This window comes from Bombina bombina, chromosome 5 (assembly GCF_027579735.1).
Source record: "Bombina bombina isolate aBomBom1 chromosome 5, aBomBom1.pri, whole genome shotgun sequence".
NCBI classification, from domain to species: domain Eukaryota; kingdom Metazoa; phylum Chordata; class Amphibia; order Anura; family Bombinatoridae; genus Bombina; species Bombina bombina.
The window spans coordinates 972,529,113-972,549,622 of record NC_069503.1 but is presented as its reverse complement, the minus strand read 5'-3'; the positions used below and the strand labels follow the sequence as shown (position 1 = coordinate 972,549,622).

Here is a 20,510-nt window from a genome sequence, read left to right as displayed (position 1 = left end):
CCCTAAAACTAAATCTAAAGTTATTAAGCCCTAAACCTAACCCCCCCTAACTTAAATATAATTTAAATTAAACAAAATACATTTAACATAATTAAATAAATTATTCCTATTTAAAACTAAATACTTACCTATAAAATAAACCCTAAGATAACTAATAGTTACATTGTAGCTAGCTTAGGATTTATATTTATTTTACAAGCAACTTTGTATTTATTTTAACTAGGTACAATAGTTATTAAATAGTTATTAACTATTTAATAACTACCTAGCTAAAAAAAGTACAACATTACCTCTAAAATAAATCCTAACCTAAGTTACAATTACACCTAACACTACACTATCATTAAATAAATTACCTAAAATACCTACAATTAATTACAATTAAATTCAATAAACTAAATTACGAAAAAAACACTAAATTACAGAAAATAAAAAAGAATTACAAGAATTTTAAACTAATTACACCTAATCTAATCCCCCTAATAAAATAAAAAAAAAAACCCAAAATAATAAAATTTCCCTACCCTATACTAAATTACAAATAGCCCTTAAAAGGGCCTTTTGCAGGGCATTGCCCCAAAGTAATCAGCTGTTTTACCTGTAAAAGAAAAATACAATACCCCCCAACATTAAAACCCACCACCCACACACCCCTACTCTAAAACCCACCCAATCCCCCCTTTAAAAAACCTAACACTACCCCATTGAAGATCTCCCTACCTTGAGCCGTCTTCACCTAGCCGGGCACAAGTGGTCATCCGATACGGGCAGAAATCTTCATCTGATAGGGCAGAAGAGGACAACCAGACCGGCAGAAGTCTTCATCCTATTTGGGCACAAGAGGACATCCGGACTGGCAGAAGGCTTCATCCAAGCGGCATCTTCTATCTTCTTCCATCCGACGAGGAGCGACTCCATCTTGAAGACTTCCGGCACGGAGCATCCTTCCAGCACGACGGACTAACGACGAATGACGGTTCCTTTAAATGACGTCATCCAAGATGGCGTCCCTCGAATTCCGATTGGCTGATAGGATTCTATCAGCCAATCGGAATTAAGGAAGGAAAAATCTGATTGGTTGATTTAATCAGCCAATCGGATTGAAGTTCAATCCGATTGGCTGATTGGATCAGCCAATAGAATGCAAGGTCAATTCTATTGGCTGATCCAATCCTTAATTCCGATTGGCTGATAGAATCCTATCAGCCAATCGGAATTCGAGGGACGCCATCTTGGATGACGTCATTTAAAGGAAACGTCATTCATCATTAGTCCATCGTACTGGAAGGATGCTCTGCGCCAGATGTATTCAAGATGGAGTCGCTCCTCGTCGAATGGAAGAAGATAGAAGATGCCGCTTGGATGAAGCCTTCTGCCGGTCCGGATGTCCTCTTCTGCCCGGATAGGATGAAGACTTCTGCTGGTCTGGATGCCCCGCAAAAGGCCCTTTTAAGGGCTATTTGTAATTTAGTATAGAGTAGGGCATTTTATTATTTTGAGGGGCTTTTTTATTTTATTAGGGGGGATTAGATTAGGTGTAATTAGTTTAAAATTCTTGTAATTCTTTTTTTATTTTCTGTAATTTAGTGGGTTTTTTTCTCCGTAATTTAGTTTATTGAATTTAATTGTAATTAATTGTAGGTATTTTAGGTAATTTATTTAATGATAGTGTAGTGTTAGGTGTAATTGTAACTTAGGTTAGGATTTATTTTACAGGTAATTTTGTACTTTTTTTTGCTAGGTAGTTATTAAATAGCTAATAACTATTTAATAACTATTGTACCTAGTTAAAATAAATACAAAGTTGCCTGTAAAATAAAAATAAATTAGCTACAATGTAACTATTAGTTATATTGTAGCTATCTTATGGTTTATTTTATAGGTAAGTATTTAGTTTTCAATATGAATAATTTATTTAATTGCAGTTATTTTATTTAGATTTATTTAAATTATATTTAAGTTAGGGGGGTGTTAGGGTTAGGGTTAGACATAGGTTTGGGGTTAATAACTTTATTATAGTGGCGGCGACGTTGGCGGCGGCAGATTAGGGGTTAATTAATTTAATATAGTTGTGGCGACGTTGGGGGGCAGATTAGGGGTTAATAACTATAATGTAGGTGTCGGCGATGTTGGGGGCAGCAGATTAGGGGTTTATAACTATAATGTAGGTGGCGGTGTTCGGAGCGGCAGATTAGGGGTTAATAGTATAATGCAGGTGGCGACGATGTTGGGGGCGGCAGATTAGGGGTTAATAAGTGTAAGATTAGGGGTGTTTAGACTCGGGTTCATGTTAGGGTGTTAGGTGTAGACATATTTTTTTCTTTCCCCATAGCAAACAATGGGGCTGCGTTAGGAGCTGAACGCTGCTTTTTTGCAGGTGTTAGGTTTTTTTTCAGCTAGCTCAGCCCCATTGTTTCCTATGGGGAAATCCTGTACGAGCACGTTTAGCCAGCTTACTGCTACCATAAGCAACGCTGTTATTGAGGTGAGATGTGGAGCTAAATTTTGCTCTACGCTCACCTTTTTGCGGCTAACCCCAGGTTAAAAAAAACCTGTGATACCAGCATTTTCTTAAGGTAGCGTTAGAAAAAAGCCTCGTTAGCAACGCACCCCTGTTAACGCCAAACTCGTAATCTCGCCGTAAGTTACTCAAAATAAAAAACACTGTTACACAAAATAAAAAATAAATGATCAAATATTTAAACTAATTACACCTAATCTAATAGCCCTATCAAAATAAAAAAGCCCCCCCGAAAATAAAAACCCCCTAGCCTACAAAAAACTACCAATGGCCCCAAAGAAATCAGCTCTTTTACCTGTAAAATAAAATACAAACACCCCCCAACAGTAAAACCCAAATAAAATACAAACACAACCAAACCCCCCCAAATAAAACCCTCTCTAAAAAAACCTAAGCTCCTCATTGCCCTGAAAAGGGCATTTGCATGGGCATTGCCCTTAAAAGGGCATTTAGCTCTTTTTCAGCCCAAAGTCCCTAACCTAAAATTAAAACCCACCCAATAAACCTAACACTAACCCCCAAAGATCCACTTACAGTTTTCGAAGACCGGACATCCATCCTCATCCAAGCGGCAGAAGTCCTCAGCGAAGCCGGCAGAAGTCTTCATCCAAGCGGGCCGAAGTCTTCATCCAAGCGGGCCGAAGTCTTCATCCAAGCCGGCAGAAGTCTTAATCCAGACGGCATCTTCTATCTTCATCCATCCGGCGTGGAGCAGGTCCATCTTCAAGACATTCGGCGCGGAGCATCCTCTTCTTATGACGAATCTTGAAGAATGAAGGTTCCTTTAAATTACGTCATCCAAGATGGTGTCCCTTACATTCCGATTGGCTGATAGAATTCTATCAGCCAATCGGAATTAAGGGGGAAAAAATCCTATTGGCTGATCCAATCAGCCAATAGGATTGAGCTTGCATTCTATTGGCTGAGTGGAATAGCCAATAGAATGCAAGCTCAATCCTATTGGCTGATTGCAACTGCCAATAGGATTTTTTCCCCCTTAATTCCGCTTGGCTGATAGAATTCTATCAGCCAATCGGAATGTAAGGGACACCATCTTGGATGACATAATTTAAAGGGAAGCTTCATTCTTCAAGAGACGTCGTAAGAAGAGGATGCTCCGCGCCGGATGTCTTGAAGATGGAGCAACTCCGCGCCGGATGTATGAAGATAGAAGATGCCGTCTGGATGAAGACTTCTGCCCGCTTGGATGAAGACTTCTGCCGGCTTCGCTGAGGACTTCTGCTGCTTGGATGTGGATGGATGTCCGGTCTTCAAAAACTGTAAGTGGATCTTAGGGGGGTTAGTGTTTTTTTAAGGCTTTATTGGGTGGGTTTTAATTTTAGGTTAGGGACTTTGACTGAAAAAGACCTAAATGCCCTTTTAAGGGCAATGCCCATACAAATGCCCTTTTCAGGGCAATGGGGGAGTTAAGGTTTTTTTAGATAGGATTTTATTTGGGGGGTTGGTCGTGTGGGTGGTGGGTTTTACTGTTGGGGGGTATTTGCATTTTATTTTACAGGTAGAGCTGATTTCTTTGGGGCAATGCCCCACAAAAGGCCCTTTTAAGGGCCATTGGTAGTTTATTGTAGGCTAGGGTTTTTTTCATTTTGGGGGGCGGCTTTTTTATTTTGATAGGGCTATTAGATTAGGTGTAATTAGTTTAAATATTTGATAATTTCTTTTTATTTTGTGTAACTTATTTGTATTTTTTTTGTAATTTAGTAATTTTTAATAGTAAATTTAAATAACTTGAGTAGGGTTAGGTTTTTAAATATGTAATATAGTTATTTTAATTGTTAGTTTAATGTAATTTTAGTATAATAGTTAGGGTAGGTTAATTAATAGTTTAATATAGTTTAATTTAATTCTACAGGTAAGTTTTAATTTATTATAAGATAGGGATGAGTTAATATTTCATGTAAAGTTAGTGGGTTGTTATGTTTAGGGGTTAATAGCTTAATTTAGATTATAGCGATGTGGGGGGCTGGTGGTTTAGGGGTTAATAGGTTTAGTAAGTGGTAGTGATGTGAGAGGCCAGGGGTTTAAGGGTTAATACATTTATTTAGTTGTGGAGGGGTCCGTGAGCGGGGGGATAGGGGTTAATAACTTTATTCGAGTTGCAGTGGGCTCCGGGAGCGGCGGGATAGAGGTTAATGACTTTATTTAGTTGCGGCGGGGTCCGGGAGCGGCGGGATAGGGGTTAAACATTTTAGTATAGTGGCAATGTTTAGTGACAGGGTATAAATAAAGTTGGGAAAAAGCCGAATAGCAGCAAGATCGATGACTGTTAGTTAACAACAGTCTGCTGCTCATCGCCCTGTACTTGGTGTGCAGCTTTTTGACAGCTTTTTTTATAAATAAGGAGAGCATATTCAGGTCCACGGCCACGATGTTAGGCGATGTTAGGCGATCGTATTGGTGCCGGCGAATGCAGCATAGTTGACGGCTTGATAATTCGGCCTCAATGTCTCTACATTGACTTGAGCACCTGCACTTAGCCTTCTACAAGCATGGTGATGTGTATTGAAACGCAGCATAACAAGTCAGGCAATTAAAAGATGGAGAAGCAAATAGCAGACAAAAATATATTACAATCCATATATTATTTCAGAAACCTAAGATTAATTGTATTTTCAGTAGCTTATTTGATGGGTTTGCTTTATGTTGCTGAGGTAAAGAATCTCCTCACAAATCATGCTGGTTGCAGCTTTCTCTATGTTTTACCTCAGAAATCTTTGATATTAGACACTACAGTGTTAACTGGTAAAATGCACAAGATTTATTTTTCTGATGCAGAAAATCAAAATAGCAAACAATCCGCCAGATTATGAGTTTTTCGTTATGAGCTGTGCAGTGCTAATGAGCAGTTTTGTCTCACCGCTCACTTACCTGCTGCGCTGGTATTACGGGTTTTTACAAACCCGGCGATAAAAGGCAAGAAGTGAGCGATGAGCATAATTGTGCTCCTTACCGCACTTCAATACCAGCGCTGCTTAAGTCAGCGGTGAGCTGGTCGTACGTGCTCGTGCACGATTTCCCCATAGACATCAATGGGGAGAGCCAGCTGAGAAAAAGTCTAACACCTGCCAAAAAGCAGCGTAAAACTCAGTAACGCAGCCCCATTGATTCCTATGGGGAAATAAAATTTATGTTTACACCTAACACCCTAACATGAACCCCGAGTCTAAACACCCCTAATCTTACACTTATTAACCCCTAATCTGCCACCTACATTATATTTTTTAACCCCTAATCTACCGCTCCGGACATCGCCCGCACTATCATAAACATATTAACCCCTAAACCGTCGCACTCCCGCCTCGCAAACACCAGTTAAATAATATTAACCCCTAATCTGCTATCCCTAACATCGGCACCACCTACCTACATTTAATAACCCCTAATCTGCCATCCCCAACGTCGCCGCCACTATATTAAATGTATTAACCCCTAAATCTAAGTCTAACCCTAACCCTAACACCCCCTAACTTAAATATAATTTAAATAAATCTAAATAAAATTCCTATCATTAACTACATTATTCCTATTTAAAACTAAATACTTACCTATAAAATAAACCCTAAGCTAGCTACAATATAACTAATAGTTACATTGTAGCTAGCTTAGGGTTTATTTTTATTTTACAGGCAAGTTTGTATTTATTTTAACTAGGTAGAATAATTACTAAATAGTTATTAACTATTTACTAACTACCTAGCTAAAATAAATACAAATTTACCTGTAAAATAAAACCTAACTTAAGTTACACTAACACCTAACACTACACTACAATTAAATAAAAGACCTAATTTAAATACAATTAAATAAATTAAATACAATTAGCTAAAGTACAAAAAAACAAACACTAAATTACAGAAAATAATAAACAAATTACAAGATATTTAAACTAATTACACCTAATCTAATAGCCCTATCAAAATAAAAAAGCCCCCCTAAAATAAAAAAAACCCTAGCCTAAACTAAACTACCAATAGCCCTTAAAAGAAATCAGCTCTTTTACCTGTAAAAACAAAATACAAACACCCCCCAACAGTAAAACCCACCACCCACACAACAAACACCCCCAAATAAAAACCTAACTAAAAAAACCTAAGCTCCCCATTGCCCTGAAAAGGGCATTTGGATGGGCATTGCCCTTAAAAGGGCAGTTAGCTCTTTTGCGGCCCAAAGCCCTAACCTAAAAATAAAACCCACCCAATACACCCTTAAAAAAACCTAACACTAACCCCCTGAAGATCGACTGTTCTGAAGACCGGACATCCATCCTAAAGGAAAGCGGCAGAAGTCTTCATCCAACCGAGCTGAAGTCTTCAACGAAGCCGGGAGAAGTCTTCATCCAAGCCGGGCGAAGTGGTCCTCCAGACGGGCAGAAGTCTTCATCCAGACGGCATCTTCTATCTTCATCCATCCGATGCGGAGCGGCTCCATCTTCAAGACATCCGACGCGGAGCATCCTCTTCATCTGGAGTCTTCTTACTGAATGAAGGTTCCTTTAAATGACGTCATCCAAGATGGTGTCCCTTAGATTCCGATTGGCTGATAGAATTCTATCAGCCAATCGGAATTAAGGTAGAAAAAATCATATTGGCTGATGCAATCAGCCAATAGGATTGAAGTTCAATCCTACTGGCTGATCCAATCAGCCAATAGGATTGAGCTTGCATTCTATTGGCTGTTCCAATCAGCCAATAGGATTTTTTTCTACCTTAGAATTCTATCAGCCAATTGGAATCTAAGGGACGCCATCTTGGATGACATCATTTAATGGAACCTTCATTCAGTAAGAAGACTCTGGATGAAGAGGATGCTCCGCGTCGGATGTCTTGAAGATGGAGCCGCTCCGCGTCGGATGTTTTTTTAGTTAGGTTTTTATTTGGGGGTGTTTGTTGTGTGGGTGGTGGGTTTTACTGTTGGGGGGTGTTTGTATTTTGTTTTTACAGGTAAAAGAGCTGATTTCTTTGGGGCAATGCCCCGCAAAAGACCCTTTTAAGGGCTATTGGTAGTTTAGTTTAGGCTAGGTTTTTTTTTTATTTTAGGGGGGCTTTTTTATTTTGATAGTGCTATTAGATTAGGTGTATTTAGTTTAAATATCTTGTAATTTGTTTATTATTTTCTGTAATTTAGTGGGGGGGGTTGTACTTTAGCTAATTGTATTTAATTTATTTAATTGTATTTAATTTACGTCATTTATTTAATTGTAGTGTAGTGTTCGGTGTTATTGTAACTTAGGTTAGGTTTTATTTTACAGGTACTTTTGTCTTTATTTTAGCTAGGTAGTTATTAAATAGTTAATAACTATTTAGTAACTATTCTACCTAGTTAAAATAAATACAAACTTGCCTGTTAAATAAAAATAAACCCTAAGCTAGCTGCAATGTAACTATTAGTTATATTGTAGCTAGCTTAGGGTTTATTTTATAGGTAAGTATTTAGTTTTAAATAGGAATAATGTAGTTAATGATAGGAATTTTATTTAGATTTATATAAATTATATTTAAGTTAGGGGGTGTTAGGGTTAGACTTAGATTTAGGGGCTAATACATTTAATATAGTGGCGGGGACGTTGGGGACGGCTGATTAGGGGTTAATAAATATAGGTAGGTGGCGGCGATGTTAGAGATAGCAGATTAGGGGTTAATATTATTTAACTAGTGTTTGCGAGGCGGGAGTGCGGCGGTTTAGGGGTTAATATTTTTATTATAGTGGCGGCGATGTCCGGAGCGGCAGATTAGGGGTTAAACATTTTATTTTAGTATTTGCGATGCGGGAGGGCCTCGGTTTAGGGGTTAATAGGTAGTTTATGGGTGTTAGTGTACTTTTTAGCACTTTAGTTATGAGTTTTATGCTACGGCGTTAGTGTAAAACTCATAACTACTGACTATAGAATGCGTTAGGGATCTTGGAGGTAGAGAGTGTACCGCTCACTTTTTGGCCTCCCAGGACAGACTCATAATACCGGCGCTATGGAAGTCCCATAGAAAAAGACTTTACTAAGTTTACGTAAGTCGTTTTGCGGTAAGGCCAAAAAAGTGTGCGGTGCCCCTAAACCTGCAAGACTCGTAATACCAGCGGGCGTAAAAAAGCAGCGGTAGGACCTGTTAACGCTGATTTTTTACCCTAACGTACAACTCGTAATCTAGCCGAATGTATTTCTATTTACTGGCAACATTATGAAATGGATTTTCCCTATATGGAATAATGGAACTTAAGGATATTAACTGATTCTATTGAATAGGACTATGAAATCACAGACAAACAAGATTGTGTAGGTAGGTATATTATCACTTCACCCACTCTAGTATCTGTAAGTAACTGAGACAATTGTGTTCTAGTAAGGACTCTCTGAAAACATGAAGGTAAGTGTTACTCATCTATACTTACATAATGTATCTGATGATGTTTTTCATTAGCTATTATGTATTGATCATTAGGTATGTATTTCTTTTTTTCCTTTCTTATTTGAATCCCCCATTTACCTCTTTTCTTGTCTTGAAAAATGCAAAGGACGTGTAATTAAAGGATATGGCTATTAACATCTCTGAGAACTGGGGATGTTACAATAGTGACTGGTGGTACCTAGAAGCTCCCAGCACCTCCAGAAATGCCACTGGTTTGCTGTCTGCCATAATCTATGGGTATACAACTTTTATTCTGACTCCCATAACCCTTAATGTTGCCTTTTGAACTATGATTTTCAATCTGTTCCTGACATTTCCCATTACATCCTTAGGCCCCTAGTTATCAAGCCGTCAACCTCAAATATGCAGGAATTCCGCCGCGTATTTGTGGCGAGGCTGATTCGCTGTAGTTATCAAGCACTACAGCCCGGCAAAAGTAGAATTTAGCGACGTAAGCTTCGATCCACCGGACTCAGTCCGACACAGATCGATTCTTACGTCACTCCAGATGTTCCGAACACAAGTTCGGCACAATCTGACTACTTTTGCTAGTTATCAAAAAACTAGCAGGTACGCTCTGCACTTTTCCGGCCCAGTGTACCTGGTTTTCAATCCACCGCACTGGAGGTGGCTGATCCCATAGGAATCAATAGGAGTCTGACCATAGCGAAAGTTCATGTTCGTTGCTGCCCAACATCCCATTGATTCCTATGGGAGCTGTCTACACCTAACACCCTAACATGTACCCCGAGTCTAAACACCCCTAATCTGTCCCCCCTACACCTAAATAAATGTATTACCCCCTAAACCGCCGCTCCCAGACCCCGCCACAACTATAATAAACTGATTAACCCCTAAACCGCCGCTCCCGGACCCCACCGCCACCTACATAATACCTATTAACCCCTATCCTGCCCCCCCTACACTGCCACCACTATAATAAATATGTTAACCCCTAAACCGCCGCTCCCGGACCCCGCAGCCACTATAATAAATATGTTAACCCCTAAACCGCCGCTCCCGGACCCTGCCACCACCTACATAATACCTATTAACCCCTATCCTGCCCCCCCTACACTGCCGCCACTATAATAAATTTATTAACCCCTATTCTGCCTCTCCCCTACACCGCCGCCACTATAATAAAATTATTCTTCAGCGCCCCTTGGATAATGACTTCGGCTGCTGCGGATGTCCTCTTCTGTTCCATCGGTGGTTGGCTGGCTGAAGACGGCTAAAGGTAGGATGATCTTCAGGGGGGTAGTGTTAGGTTTATTTAAGGGGGGTTTGGGTTAGAGTAGGGGTATGTGGGTGGTGGGTTTTAATGTTGTTGGGTTGTATTTTTATTTTACAGGCAAAAGAGCTAATTTCTTTGGGGCATGCCCCGCAAAAGGCCCTTTTAAAGGCTGGTAAGGTAATAGAGCTGTTAACTTTTTAATGCAGAATAAGGTAGGGCATTTTTTTATTTTGGGGGACTTTGTTATTTTATTAAGGGGCTTAGATTAGGTGTAAGTAGTTTAAAATTGTTGTAATATTTTTGAAATGTTTGAAACTTATTTTTTTTTTATTTTTTGTAACTTAGTTTTTTTATTTTTGGTACTTTAGTTTATTTAATTGTATTTAATTGTAGTTATTTATAGGTAATTTATTTAATTAATTTAATGATAGTGTAGTGTTAGGTTTAATTGTAATTTAGGTTAGGATTTATTTTACAGGTAATTTTGTATTTCTTTTAGCTAGGTAGTTATTAAATAGTTAATAACTATTTAATAACTATTGTACCTAGTTAAAATAAATACAAAGTTACCTGTAAAATAAATATAAATCCTAAAATAGCTACAATGTAATTATTAATTACATTGTAGCTATCTTAGGGTTTATTTTACAGGTAAGTATTTAGTTTTAAATAGGAAAAATTTATTTAAGTACAGTGTAGTGTTAGGTGTACTTGTAACAGGTTAGTTTTTATTTTACTGGTAAATTTGTCTTTATTTTAACTAGGTAGCTATTAAATAGTTAATAACTATTTAATAGCTATTGTACCTAGTTAAAATAAATTGAAATTTGCCTTTAAAATAAAAATAAATCCTAAGATAGCTACAATATAATTATTATTTATATTGTAGCTATATTAGGGTTTATTTTAAAGGTAAGTATTTAGTTTTAAATAGGATTAATTTAGTTAATAAGAGTTATAATATTTAGATGTATTTAATTAATATTTAAGTTAGGGGGGTGTTAGGGTTAGGGTTAGACTTAGGTTTAGGGGTTAATAATTTTATTATAGGTTGCGGCGGTGTAGGGGGGGCAGGATAGGGGTTAATAAATGTATTATAGGTGGCGACGGTGTAGGGGGGGCAGATTAGGGGTTAATAAGTTTAATATAGGTGGCGGCAGGGTCCGGGAGCGGCAGTTTAGGGGTTAAACAATTTATTTCATTGAGGCGGGGTCCGGGATCGGCAGGATAGGGGTTAATAAATTTATTATAGGTGGCGGCAGTATAGGGGGGGGCAGGATAGGGGTTACTAGGTATAATGTAGGTGGCGGTGGGCTCCGGGAGCGGCAGTTTAGGGGTTAATACATTTATTATAGTTGCGGTGGGGTCTAGGAGCGCCGGTTTAGGGGTTAATAACTTTATTTAGTTGCGGGTGGCTCCGGGGGCGCCGGTATAGGGGGTAGAACAGTGTAGTTTAGTGTGGGTGCTTAGTGACAGGCTAGCAATAAAGCTGGGAAAAAGCCGAAGAGCAGCGAGATCGGATGAGTGATAACTATCACAGTCCGCTGCTCATCGCCCCGTACTTGGTGCGCGGCTTTTTGACAGCTTTATTGATAACTTTGGCGTGATTATTCAGGTCTGCGGCGGCGATGGTAGGCGAGCTTAGGCGGGCGTATTGGGCCGGTGAAGGCAGGTAATTAGACACGTTGATAACTAGGCCTCTTAATGTCTAATTCTCTTTTATTTTATTTGTTCACTCTACCCATTTGAGGTCCTTTTTTTGTATTTCCTTAACTACCTTTGAATTCCACTGGCTTCATTGACAGTAAATTATATCTAATACTTGCAAATATTATATCATGCTTTGCTAATTCTCAACAGTTCAAATGAAACACTGTTTTGAAAGTGAATATTGAATTTCAGGAATAGCAGCATAATTATTTACATTATTAAAAACATTACTTACCACAGATCCAAGAAAGATACTTTGGTCTCTTTTCTACGGGTAAATAAACACCTAAAAAATAGGCTGGAATACCAGAAAGAGCTATCCCAATGCCAATAAAAGAATTAACTGTATCACAATAAATTGGAACTAACACCAGAAAAAGGCTGCACAGGCAGTACATCACGGGGAAGACCAAATTAACCTGCAATAAAACCAATAGAATGAAATCAAGAATGGTGTACAATACAAGTGTACTTTAAAATAAAACATGTATAGTACCTAAAATAATATTACATCTTAAAGGGGCATAGAAACCCATTTTTTTTTACAATTCAGACAGAGCTTGTTTAATGGCCTTGCCTTGTCTATCTTCCCCTGACTCTTGCATCTCCGGGCCCTGTTGTTTTCAAATGTACTTTTGTCCCCATCACTCCCGTTTAAGGAATCCCTCCACCTGACACCAATTAGTGGCAAGGATTTGGGAAGGCAAACCTAAACGTGGTAATGTCAGTGGTGTTCCTGACATAATCTTTAAGTTTTGTTCAATGATATAGCATTTAGCAAATCTTAATTTCAGATACATCCACTATTTATATTTATACTGAGTTTTTGTTAATAATGTGGAAAAGGGAATTATGAAGGTTTAGCCACGGGGGTGAGGTTCTTGAGTCTGGGGTCTGGTATATAGGATGTTAACAGTTTAGGTAAGATTTTAAAAAGTGATATTGTATGTTAATTGAGTGAAATCAGCTTGTAATATCAGATAAATCTGTCTAGAATGCTAATTAGCACATCCTATTATAAGTGGGTAACAAGCTAATTTACCCTCAAGCATGAATCTTTGGTTAAATTTTTAAACTAATATCTTGGGATACCAAATTGTACACTATTGACACAGTAGTGTCAGGGCCATTCCTGACATTAGAAACAAGCCAGAAAGATTTCAGAAGCAGCAAGAGTTGATTCCCTGTTGGAGGAGCTAGCACAACATATGTCACAGCTTAGCCAACTGGTTCGGGGAGGCTTTTCACAGCTGAAATCCAAGTGTCTTGGCTACAACCCATAGTACTGGAAGAAAGCATACTTGTAGCTAGTACTTCTGGAACTTCTGCTTCCACTGAATTTACACCTGAACCTCAAGTACCTCTCCTGGCTTGTTGCTCTGGGGACTGTGCTAAGTATAGAAGTTGGTCTGCTTTATGTGGCTGGAATGACACAGCTTTTTGGAATCAATTTTGCCTTGATTAATCTGAAGCAATTTAAGATAAATGAGCTTGAGTCAAGACTCCTACTTCTCTAGAAGCTTTTGCCTTGCTGTTCATAAAGATTGACTGATCGATGCCAGAGCACATACTAGAGATACATAATCGACATGTACATGTTGCAATACCTTCTGCCAGACAGATCCCACATTCTCATCCTCTTGTTACTCCAGCACCGGAAACTATGCATAAACCTATGGTGATTAGTACGACTAGGGGAACTCTTTTGACTGAAGAATGGGCTAGAAGGAACCTTTGTATGTACTGGGATGGTGCCAATCACTTGATTTGCTCTTTTCCTTTAAGTGGTTGCCGCTCTTCTGGTGAGTCTCAGCTCCAGCCATCACCTCTCCTTACAACATAAATTTCTGGGAATTCTGCCCTGGATTTGTTAACCTAATTCTGTGGTCAATTGGGCCTCTGGGACCATTTCTTTTCCTTCTCCTGAATGACTTTACTTTTATTCCTGAAATTCAAGATGTGTTCAGCAAAAATGTTCTTCCTCCACATTGGCCATATGACTGCCCTATAAATTTTCTTCCTGGAGCACCCATACTCTATTGCCATATCTACTCACTTTCAGAGCCAGAATTGACCAATTTAAAAGCTTATTTGGATGATAACTTTGCAAGTAGATTCATACAACCCTCAGCTTCTCCTGCTGGTGCCGGGATCTTTTTTTTGGGTAAGAAGTGCTAGTACATCTCAGGAGTGTCTTCCAAATAAAATGTTGGTGTATTTATCTTAATGTTGCCACCAATTATATTATTATATTTATTAATAATTAATAACAATCATAAAATTATCGTCAGCAATATCTCCAATTAATACAGTAGAATCCTATCAGTACACTCCAGTGAAATGTTAAATTTCTGTAGTGTGTTCCAGAATAACACTATTGAGATATCTATACATTTGACAATAACATTATTATTAAATATCAATATTTAATCTCAACTAAAATAATTCTTAAGTTCTGACCAGATAATCTTTATGAAACACAATGATTATATTTGTGTAGTAAACCAAATATCACTTATAACCAGGTATCTATATTAATTGATTATTACAATCCTAAATTCTTTTAACACACTATAAAAATCTTTAGGACAAATAATATTCAATTAAATCATCTGGTACCTTTGTATTATGAACACAATACAATCTATAAATCTACCTTAACTCAAAATTAATTATCAAATATCGCAATTAAATTTTACTAGAACACTTTATAATTGCCAGAAATATTAACCAATTTAATATATAGCTTATTTAACAACATTTGGTTAACAATGTAATCAAATATTTCAACACAAAGATTATCAAATTTCAATAAATCTAATAGAACTTCCAGAAAAAATTAATTCAACTATTCATCCCAAAATAGTCTTATAATACTTCAAATAATCAACCAGAGATTGTTACACAATACTATCAATTCAACATATAGCCAGTAATATAGTAATAAATAATTCCAATTTAGCCAGAATAACTAGTGCAATTTTAAAATATATCATATATATGAACATTAAAATACTAAATCCTTTCCTCTTAATAATAAATTTACTTAGCACTAATATAATTATTTATGGACTACACAGGTCTATGAAATACTAGGATGCAACTATAAAGTACCTTTTAAATACAGCTTCAATTTAACTACTGCAATTATAAAGACTATCTTTGATTTAAAACATTAAATATATTTAACAATCACTTATACTTTACCAGCTACCAATATTTGAGAGTTTCAGTATCCCAGATTCTTCTATCAGAATTATTTTCACTGTCATCAAAGAGATTATGCACAATCTGGAAGTGAGTAGTAGGCCCAATTTGTTTGCTCTTTAGGATAAATAATTTCCCAACCAGTATCTCACAAAGACTGTTGGCAGCCAGTTAGTATGTAGATCAGTATAAGCCAAGCAGCATCAGGGCAGCATTGAGCATAAGGGGCTTTCACTTCCTTTGCAAAGGTTTTATCTGTGATCAAAACCCACCTTCATTTCTTATCACCCAATGAAAAGATTCTGAGAGTCTGATAACTCTCATTGGCTATGGTAATTTTTGCAGGTACTTTTAGTCCCTTGACAACTATAATACAATTTGGCTGCATTATCTCATATCGATCACCGGGGGGACAACATGAATTGGAAAGTAGTTTTTATTTAGTAAATTATTCAGCTACAGGAAAATATATTGCCTTATATATTTTCATAGATGTATATGCAATATACTTATTATTTCCTAGCTTTAATAAACCATCTGGTTAATATATATATGATTATTTAACTGAGCATGTATATTTTAAGACTAGACATGGGTATATTGATTGAGTATGTATTCTTATATATTTAAATATTAGACCTGGGCATAATATTAAGTCTTATAATATACATATACAGTACATATATACTGTATATATACTTCCTACTGATAATGTCTTAAGAGATGTACTTAAGAGTTATATTTCTATTAGGGGACTTAGTAGTATAATTATATATATATATTTATATATATATATATATATATATATATATATATATATATATATATATATATAAAACCAAATTAGTTAGAAAAGAGCTCTACCAAATCTAAAGAGCTAAAGCGGATTACTGGCCGCACCAAAAACCACCCTCACAATATAGTTGGAAATGACATCCTAAACAGGTTTGCTGAACATATACATTTTAATAAAAACATAGCCAAAAAGATACATGCTGAGAAAATGGCAATGAACAAATTACAAATTGCTCGAGCATGGTGGATATGCTGTGAATCTGGCAATATCAAGTTCGAATATCTGAGCAAGTGAAGAGCTGCATAGGCAGAATACATCGCTGTGAGTCACACCACGGATGAGATCCTGTCAGGTAATACCGTAGAGTGTGTGAAGAAAGCGAAGGTAAGCCATGCAGTAATAAGTCTTGCAACCTGAAGTTTTGAAGTTTGGTGTATCACTTGCACATGGGATTAAGTTTTCAACAGTGAATTACCTTTCTTGGACTCTCATATTATTGTCTCAAATCCGGTACCGGATCAAATACATGGCATTGAGATATCAAGGACGGTATTCTGTTTATCTGTAACCGGAGGGTGTTTTTAACACTCAAGTGCCCGGTATTAGAGATGGACTTTCTCATGAATCGGTTTTAACCCTGCATATGCTAGCCAACAGACGTCAGTAGTGCACTACACTTGCAATTTGTAATTTGTTCATTGCCATTTTCTCAGCATGTATCTTTTTGGCTATGTTTTTATTAAAATGTATATGTTCAGCAAACCTGTTTAGGATGTCATTTCCAACTATACTGTGAGGGTGGTTTTTGGTGCGGCCAGTAATCCGCTTTAGCTCTTTAGATTTGGTAGAGCTCTTTTCTAACTAATTTGGTTTTATACATTTAGGATTACCAGCACATAACACAATACCCTTATAATATCTGTGTGCCCCTACCCCTAGTAGCACTATATATATACATTTGACTTTATTTTATTGACTATTTAATATATATATTTTATTTCATCATTTCATGTTTTAATAATTGAATGCATGGACTCATGTCTATGATAATATTCATAGGACAGCTTATTTAATATGTATTCATTTCCAAACCACATTTGTATACCAGATCTCTAAAATAAAAGAAAAATGTTGTTTATTACACATTTTCTAAACTACATTTCAGAGGAGCATATAATCTTGTATGCATACACAAAGGAGACTAATAAAAGGCAGCATTAAGAACACAATATGGGCATTTTCAATATTTAGTGATGCATTTTGGGTTATGCAACGCCCAGATATCTGTTGGATATTACCGTCTGTATGCAAAACTGAAAAAATGTACTTTCAAAGTTAATACCATTTCCTACTGGTTTACAAATAGATGCTAAAAAATCCTCAGTGATTAAGGATTAGCTATCCGTACATGACAAAAAAAGAAGTTCAGCATTTTATTGACTTTATTATAAATTTATCAGATTTTTTTTCTCAGCAGATTATGCCTCTCACAGCCCTTAACACACTTTAATCAACTATTTCTTTGGTATTTAAAAGCCAAAAACTCAAGCTCAAGAGCAATAAAAACATTAAAATAGCATTTTCAATGTTTTTATTGCTCTTGAGAAAGACGTCTGTGTTCGTTGAAACATGTTGAGCAAAAGCAAGAATAAAAGCCGTATTGTTCTTTTTGTAATCGTTAGTTTTTAATTCAATTTTCCGGAAATTGGATTTGGCTCCCAGTGAGTATTTTGATTTTTATACACGTTGAGCTTTGCTTCTACACACATATGGATTTTTACTCCTAGTGTTATCAAGAGGCTGTTCTGTATTGGATTCCATGTATTGTATTCATTTTTAACAGACTGATATCTCTGATGCTCCTGAGTCGATTCTCCCATCAAATCGTTCCTTGCTATCGCTCTTATTTGTGGTCTCAAATTCAACAATTTCCTTAAGATTAAGCTGTTCCACCTGCAGATTTCCATTGTCAAAAGAAAGATGTTATGTACTTTTTTCAAGACAGATTATACTGTATGCTCCTTTTCAACTAGAGATATTATGTGTTGCTCTTGATGCTCCATTGGCAGGTCATCCAGGTATATGAAAGCCCATCCCTTTAGTTAAGCTGCATTTCTGGTGGCCTGGCTTCAAGAATCAAGTTACTAGATCTTATATATTTTTGACTGTTTCCTTATTGTGGATTTTAGATTTTGTATTTTGACATTTGAAATCAATTAAAATATTGACCTTATTGTCAAAAGTAATATGACATTGTGAACATATTTGACATGTACCTTCTAGCATATACAGGATCCACCTGATTGACAAACTGCTTAAAGGAACACTGAACCCAAACATTTTCTTTTGTGATTCAGATAGAGCATGCAATTTTTTAGCAACTTTCTAATTTACTTCTATTAAATAATTTTCTTCATTCTCTTGGTATCTTTATTTGAAAAGCAAGAATGTAAGTTTTTTTGGTGAACAACCTGGGTTGTTCTTGCTGATTGGTGGAGAAATTCACCCATCAATAAAAAAGTGATGTCCACGTTTCTGAACCAAAAATTGTCAGGCTCCTTAGCTTAGATGCCTTCTTTTTCAAATAAAGATAGCAAGAGAATGAAGAAAAAATGATAATAGGATTACATTAGAAAGTTGCTTCAAATTGCATGCTCTATCTGAATCATGAAAGAAAAAAAATTGGGTTCAGTGTCCCTTTAAAATGTCTATTTTGTTAAGTGTTTTTAGAAACTAGACACGTTTTATAAACCTGATTATGACTTACCTTCACAGGACGAGGTCTTTCAGGTTGAGTAATACGTAAAACAATTAAACCAGCAACAGAAAGTCCAACAAACAGCCAGTAGCTAAAGCTGTAGTAGTTGATAAGTAGAAATATATCCTTCACCAGTAGGTAAATAATGGCCATCAGTCCCTAAAAATAAATGTTTTATGAGGTGTAGAGAAATACAAAAATGCTATTACATAAATTAAAGAGATATCAAACTTTGCTGTTCTCAGTAATATTCTGTAATCACTGCAGTACACATACATGGTATTTAGTTATTAAAGTGTTAAATTGAATTACAAGTTAATGCATGTTTACTCATTTACTCCCTCCTTAGGCATATTTTGGTACAGCCAATCAAATGCAATATGTAAAAATAGTATTTAATAATATGATTGGCAATGGTGAATTTTGATAAACCAGCTTTTAAATTAGTCATATTAAGGCATGCAATTCCTTAATAGATGTATATTAACTTGTTCATACTGGATGATATTCTAGCTAAGTGTTTTTCTCGCACTTTCTAGCATATTGTTGATTTCTCAAATTTAAATAGGAGAACCTTTTATGGTTGATATGCAAACTATGTTTATTATTTATACTCACATTAAAAAGCAGTGCCGGTACTGGAGTAAAATTATGTTGGTGAATCAAATTCAAGCATGCAGGAAGATGTCCTTCTCTTGCTCCAACATAAAACAGCCTAAAAGCAATGCATTTATTCACTTAGCATTGTAATATAATGATAACAGTAATACACAACTAAAACCCACAAAACCAACAGAACTTAGCATTATTTAACAAATTATTAGAAATTACTGAAGCTTTTCAAAAATATGTGTATTTTCAAATTGGTTCCACAATTACTTATTCCACTTTGTGTGTCTTTGTTTTAAATAATGTTCAAAAATGTATTTCTATGAAGAATAGAAAGAAAGAATAGAAGAAAGCAAAGCTTCCATGTAACAGATAAAAATCATTGCTAAACTTTATTTTTTTTAATCAGGCCTTCTCACAAATATTCAAAGGTAATATTATTACCTTTCTGAATACCTGTAATTGTTCTGCATTACCAGTAACATTGGTATTCTGCAATAGAACCTTACAAAGAACTTATTCCATGTCACACAAAAGACATAAATATAACCATACAATGAATTATATTTATTCAGGCTTCCCATAAAGGGCCAGATAACAAGTGGTGTGGTAACTGTAGCTGTAAGGGATATATGGGGTATTTCGCCTCTCTTTGCTCGCAGTGGAAATATCTTATATATTACAAGTTGAAAGTAAACACGTTCGCTTGAGCTCAATCAAATTTAATGTGAGTTTGTTTAGCGAGACTTCAGAGCTCTGGTTAACTGTTACTCAAGACAAAAAATACATTTAACAGTACAGTTACACTCATATTAAAACTGATAAACTTTATATTAAAAAAATTGCATTAAAAAATTTATAAGGGCTCAAAGATATGAGGTGTTAGAAAAAAAGGCCTGCAAAGGGCTTTAACATAGAGATACATACATACACATGTCTAAATATGTATATGTATGTATGTACTGTATATATATATATATATATATATATATATATTATTATTTTTTTACATGAGTTTACGTATGTATTTATGTATTTATATGTGTATATATTTTTTTACAGAGATATACACATATTAACACATACATACATGTATATACATATATAGACATATATATACATTGATGCCCTTTGCAGTCAAGTAGATGAAAACATGTAAAATCAAATTATTGCAATATTCATATTTAATAAAGTGTTTAACTGTGTATGTACTGTAAATATTTAACATGTCAATGTTCTTCACATGGGGAATA

At 36.0% G+C, this 20,510-nt stretch overlaps 1 protein-coding gene across 4 annotated transcripts in view; it reads right to left on the bottom strand.

Moving 5' to 3' along the window:
• Positions 1-20,510, bottom strand: part of LOC128661035 (Y+L amino acid transporter 2-like) — a 102,122-nt gene that overhangs the window by 2,659 nt on the left and 78,953 nt on the right. The window contains exons 7-9 of one of the 4 annotated variants that reach the window (XM_053715181.1): positions 19,267-19,363; positions 18,658-18,807; positions 12,123-12,306 (exon numbers count right to left, since the gene is read on the bottom strand). In XM_053715181.1, the coding sequence (XP_053571156.1) occupies positions 12,123-12,306; positions 18,658-18,807; positions 19,267-19,363 (431 nt within the window). Of the gene's footprint in view, positions 1-12,122; positions 12,307-17,318; positions 17,844-18,657; positions 18,808-19,266; positions 19,364-20,510 lie in introns of those variants that run through there. The other 3 variants (XM_053715183.1, XM_053715182.1, XM_053715184.1) reach the window with 3 other exon arrangements.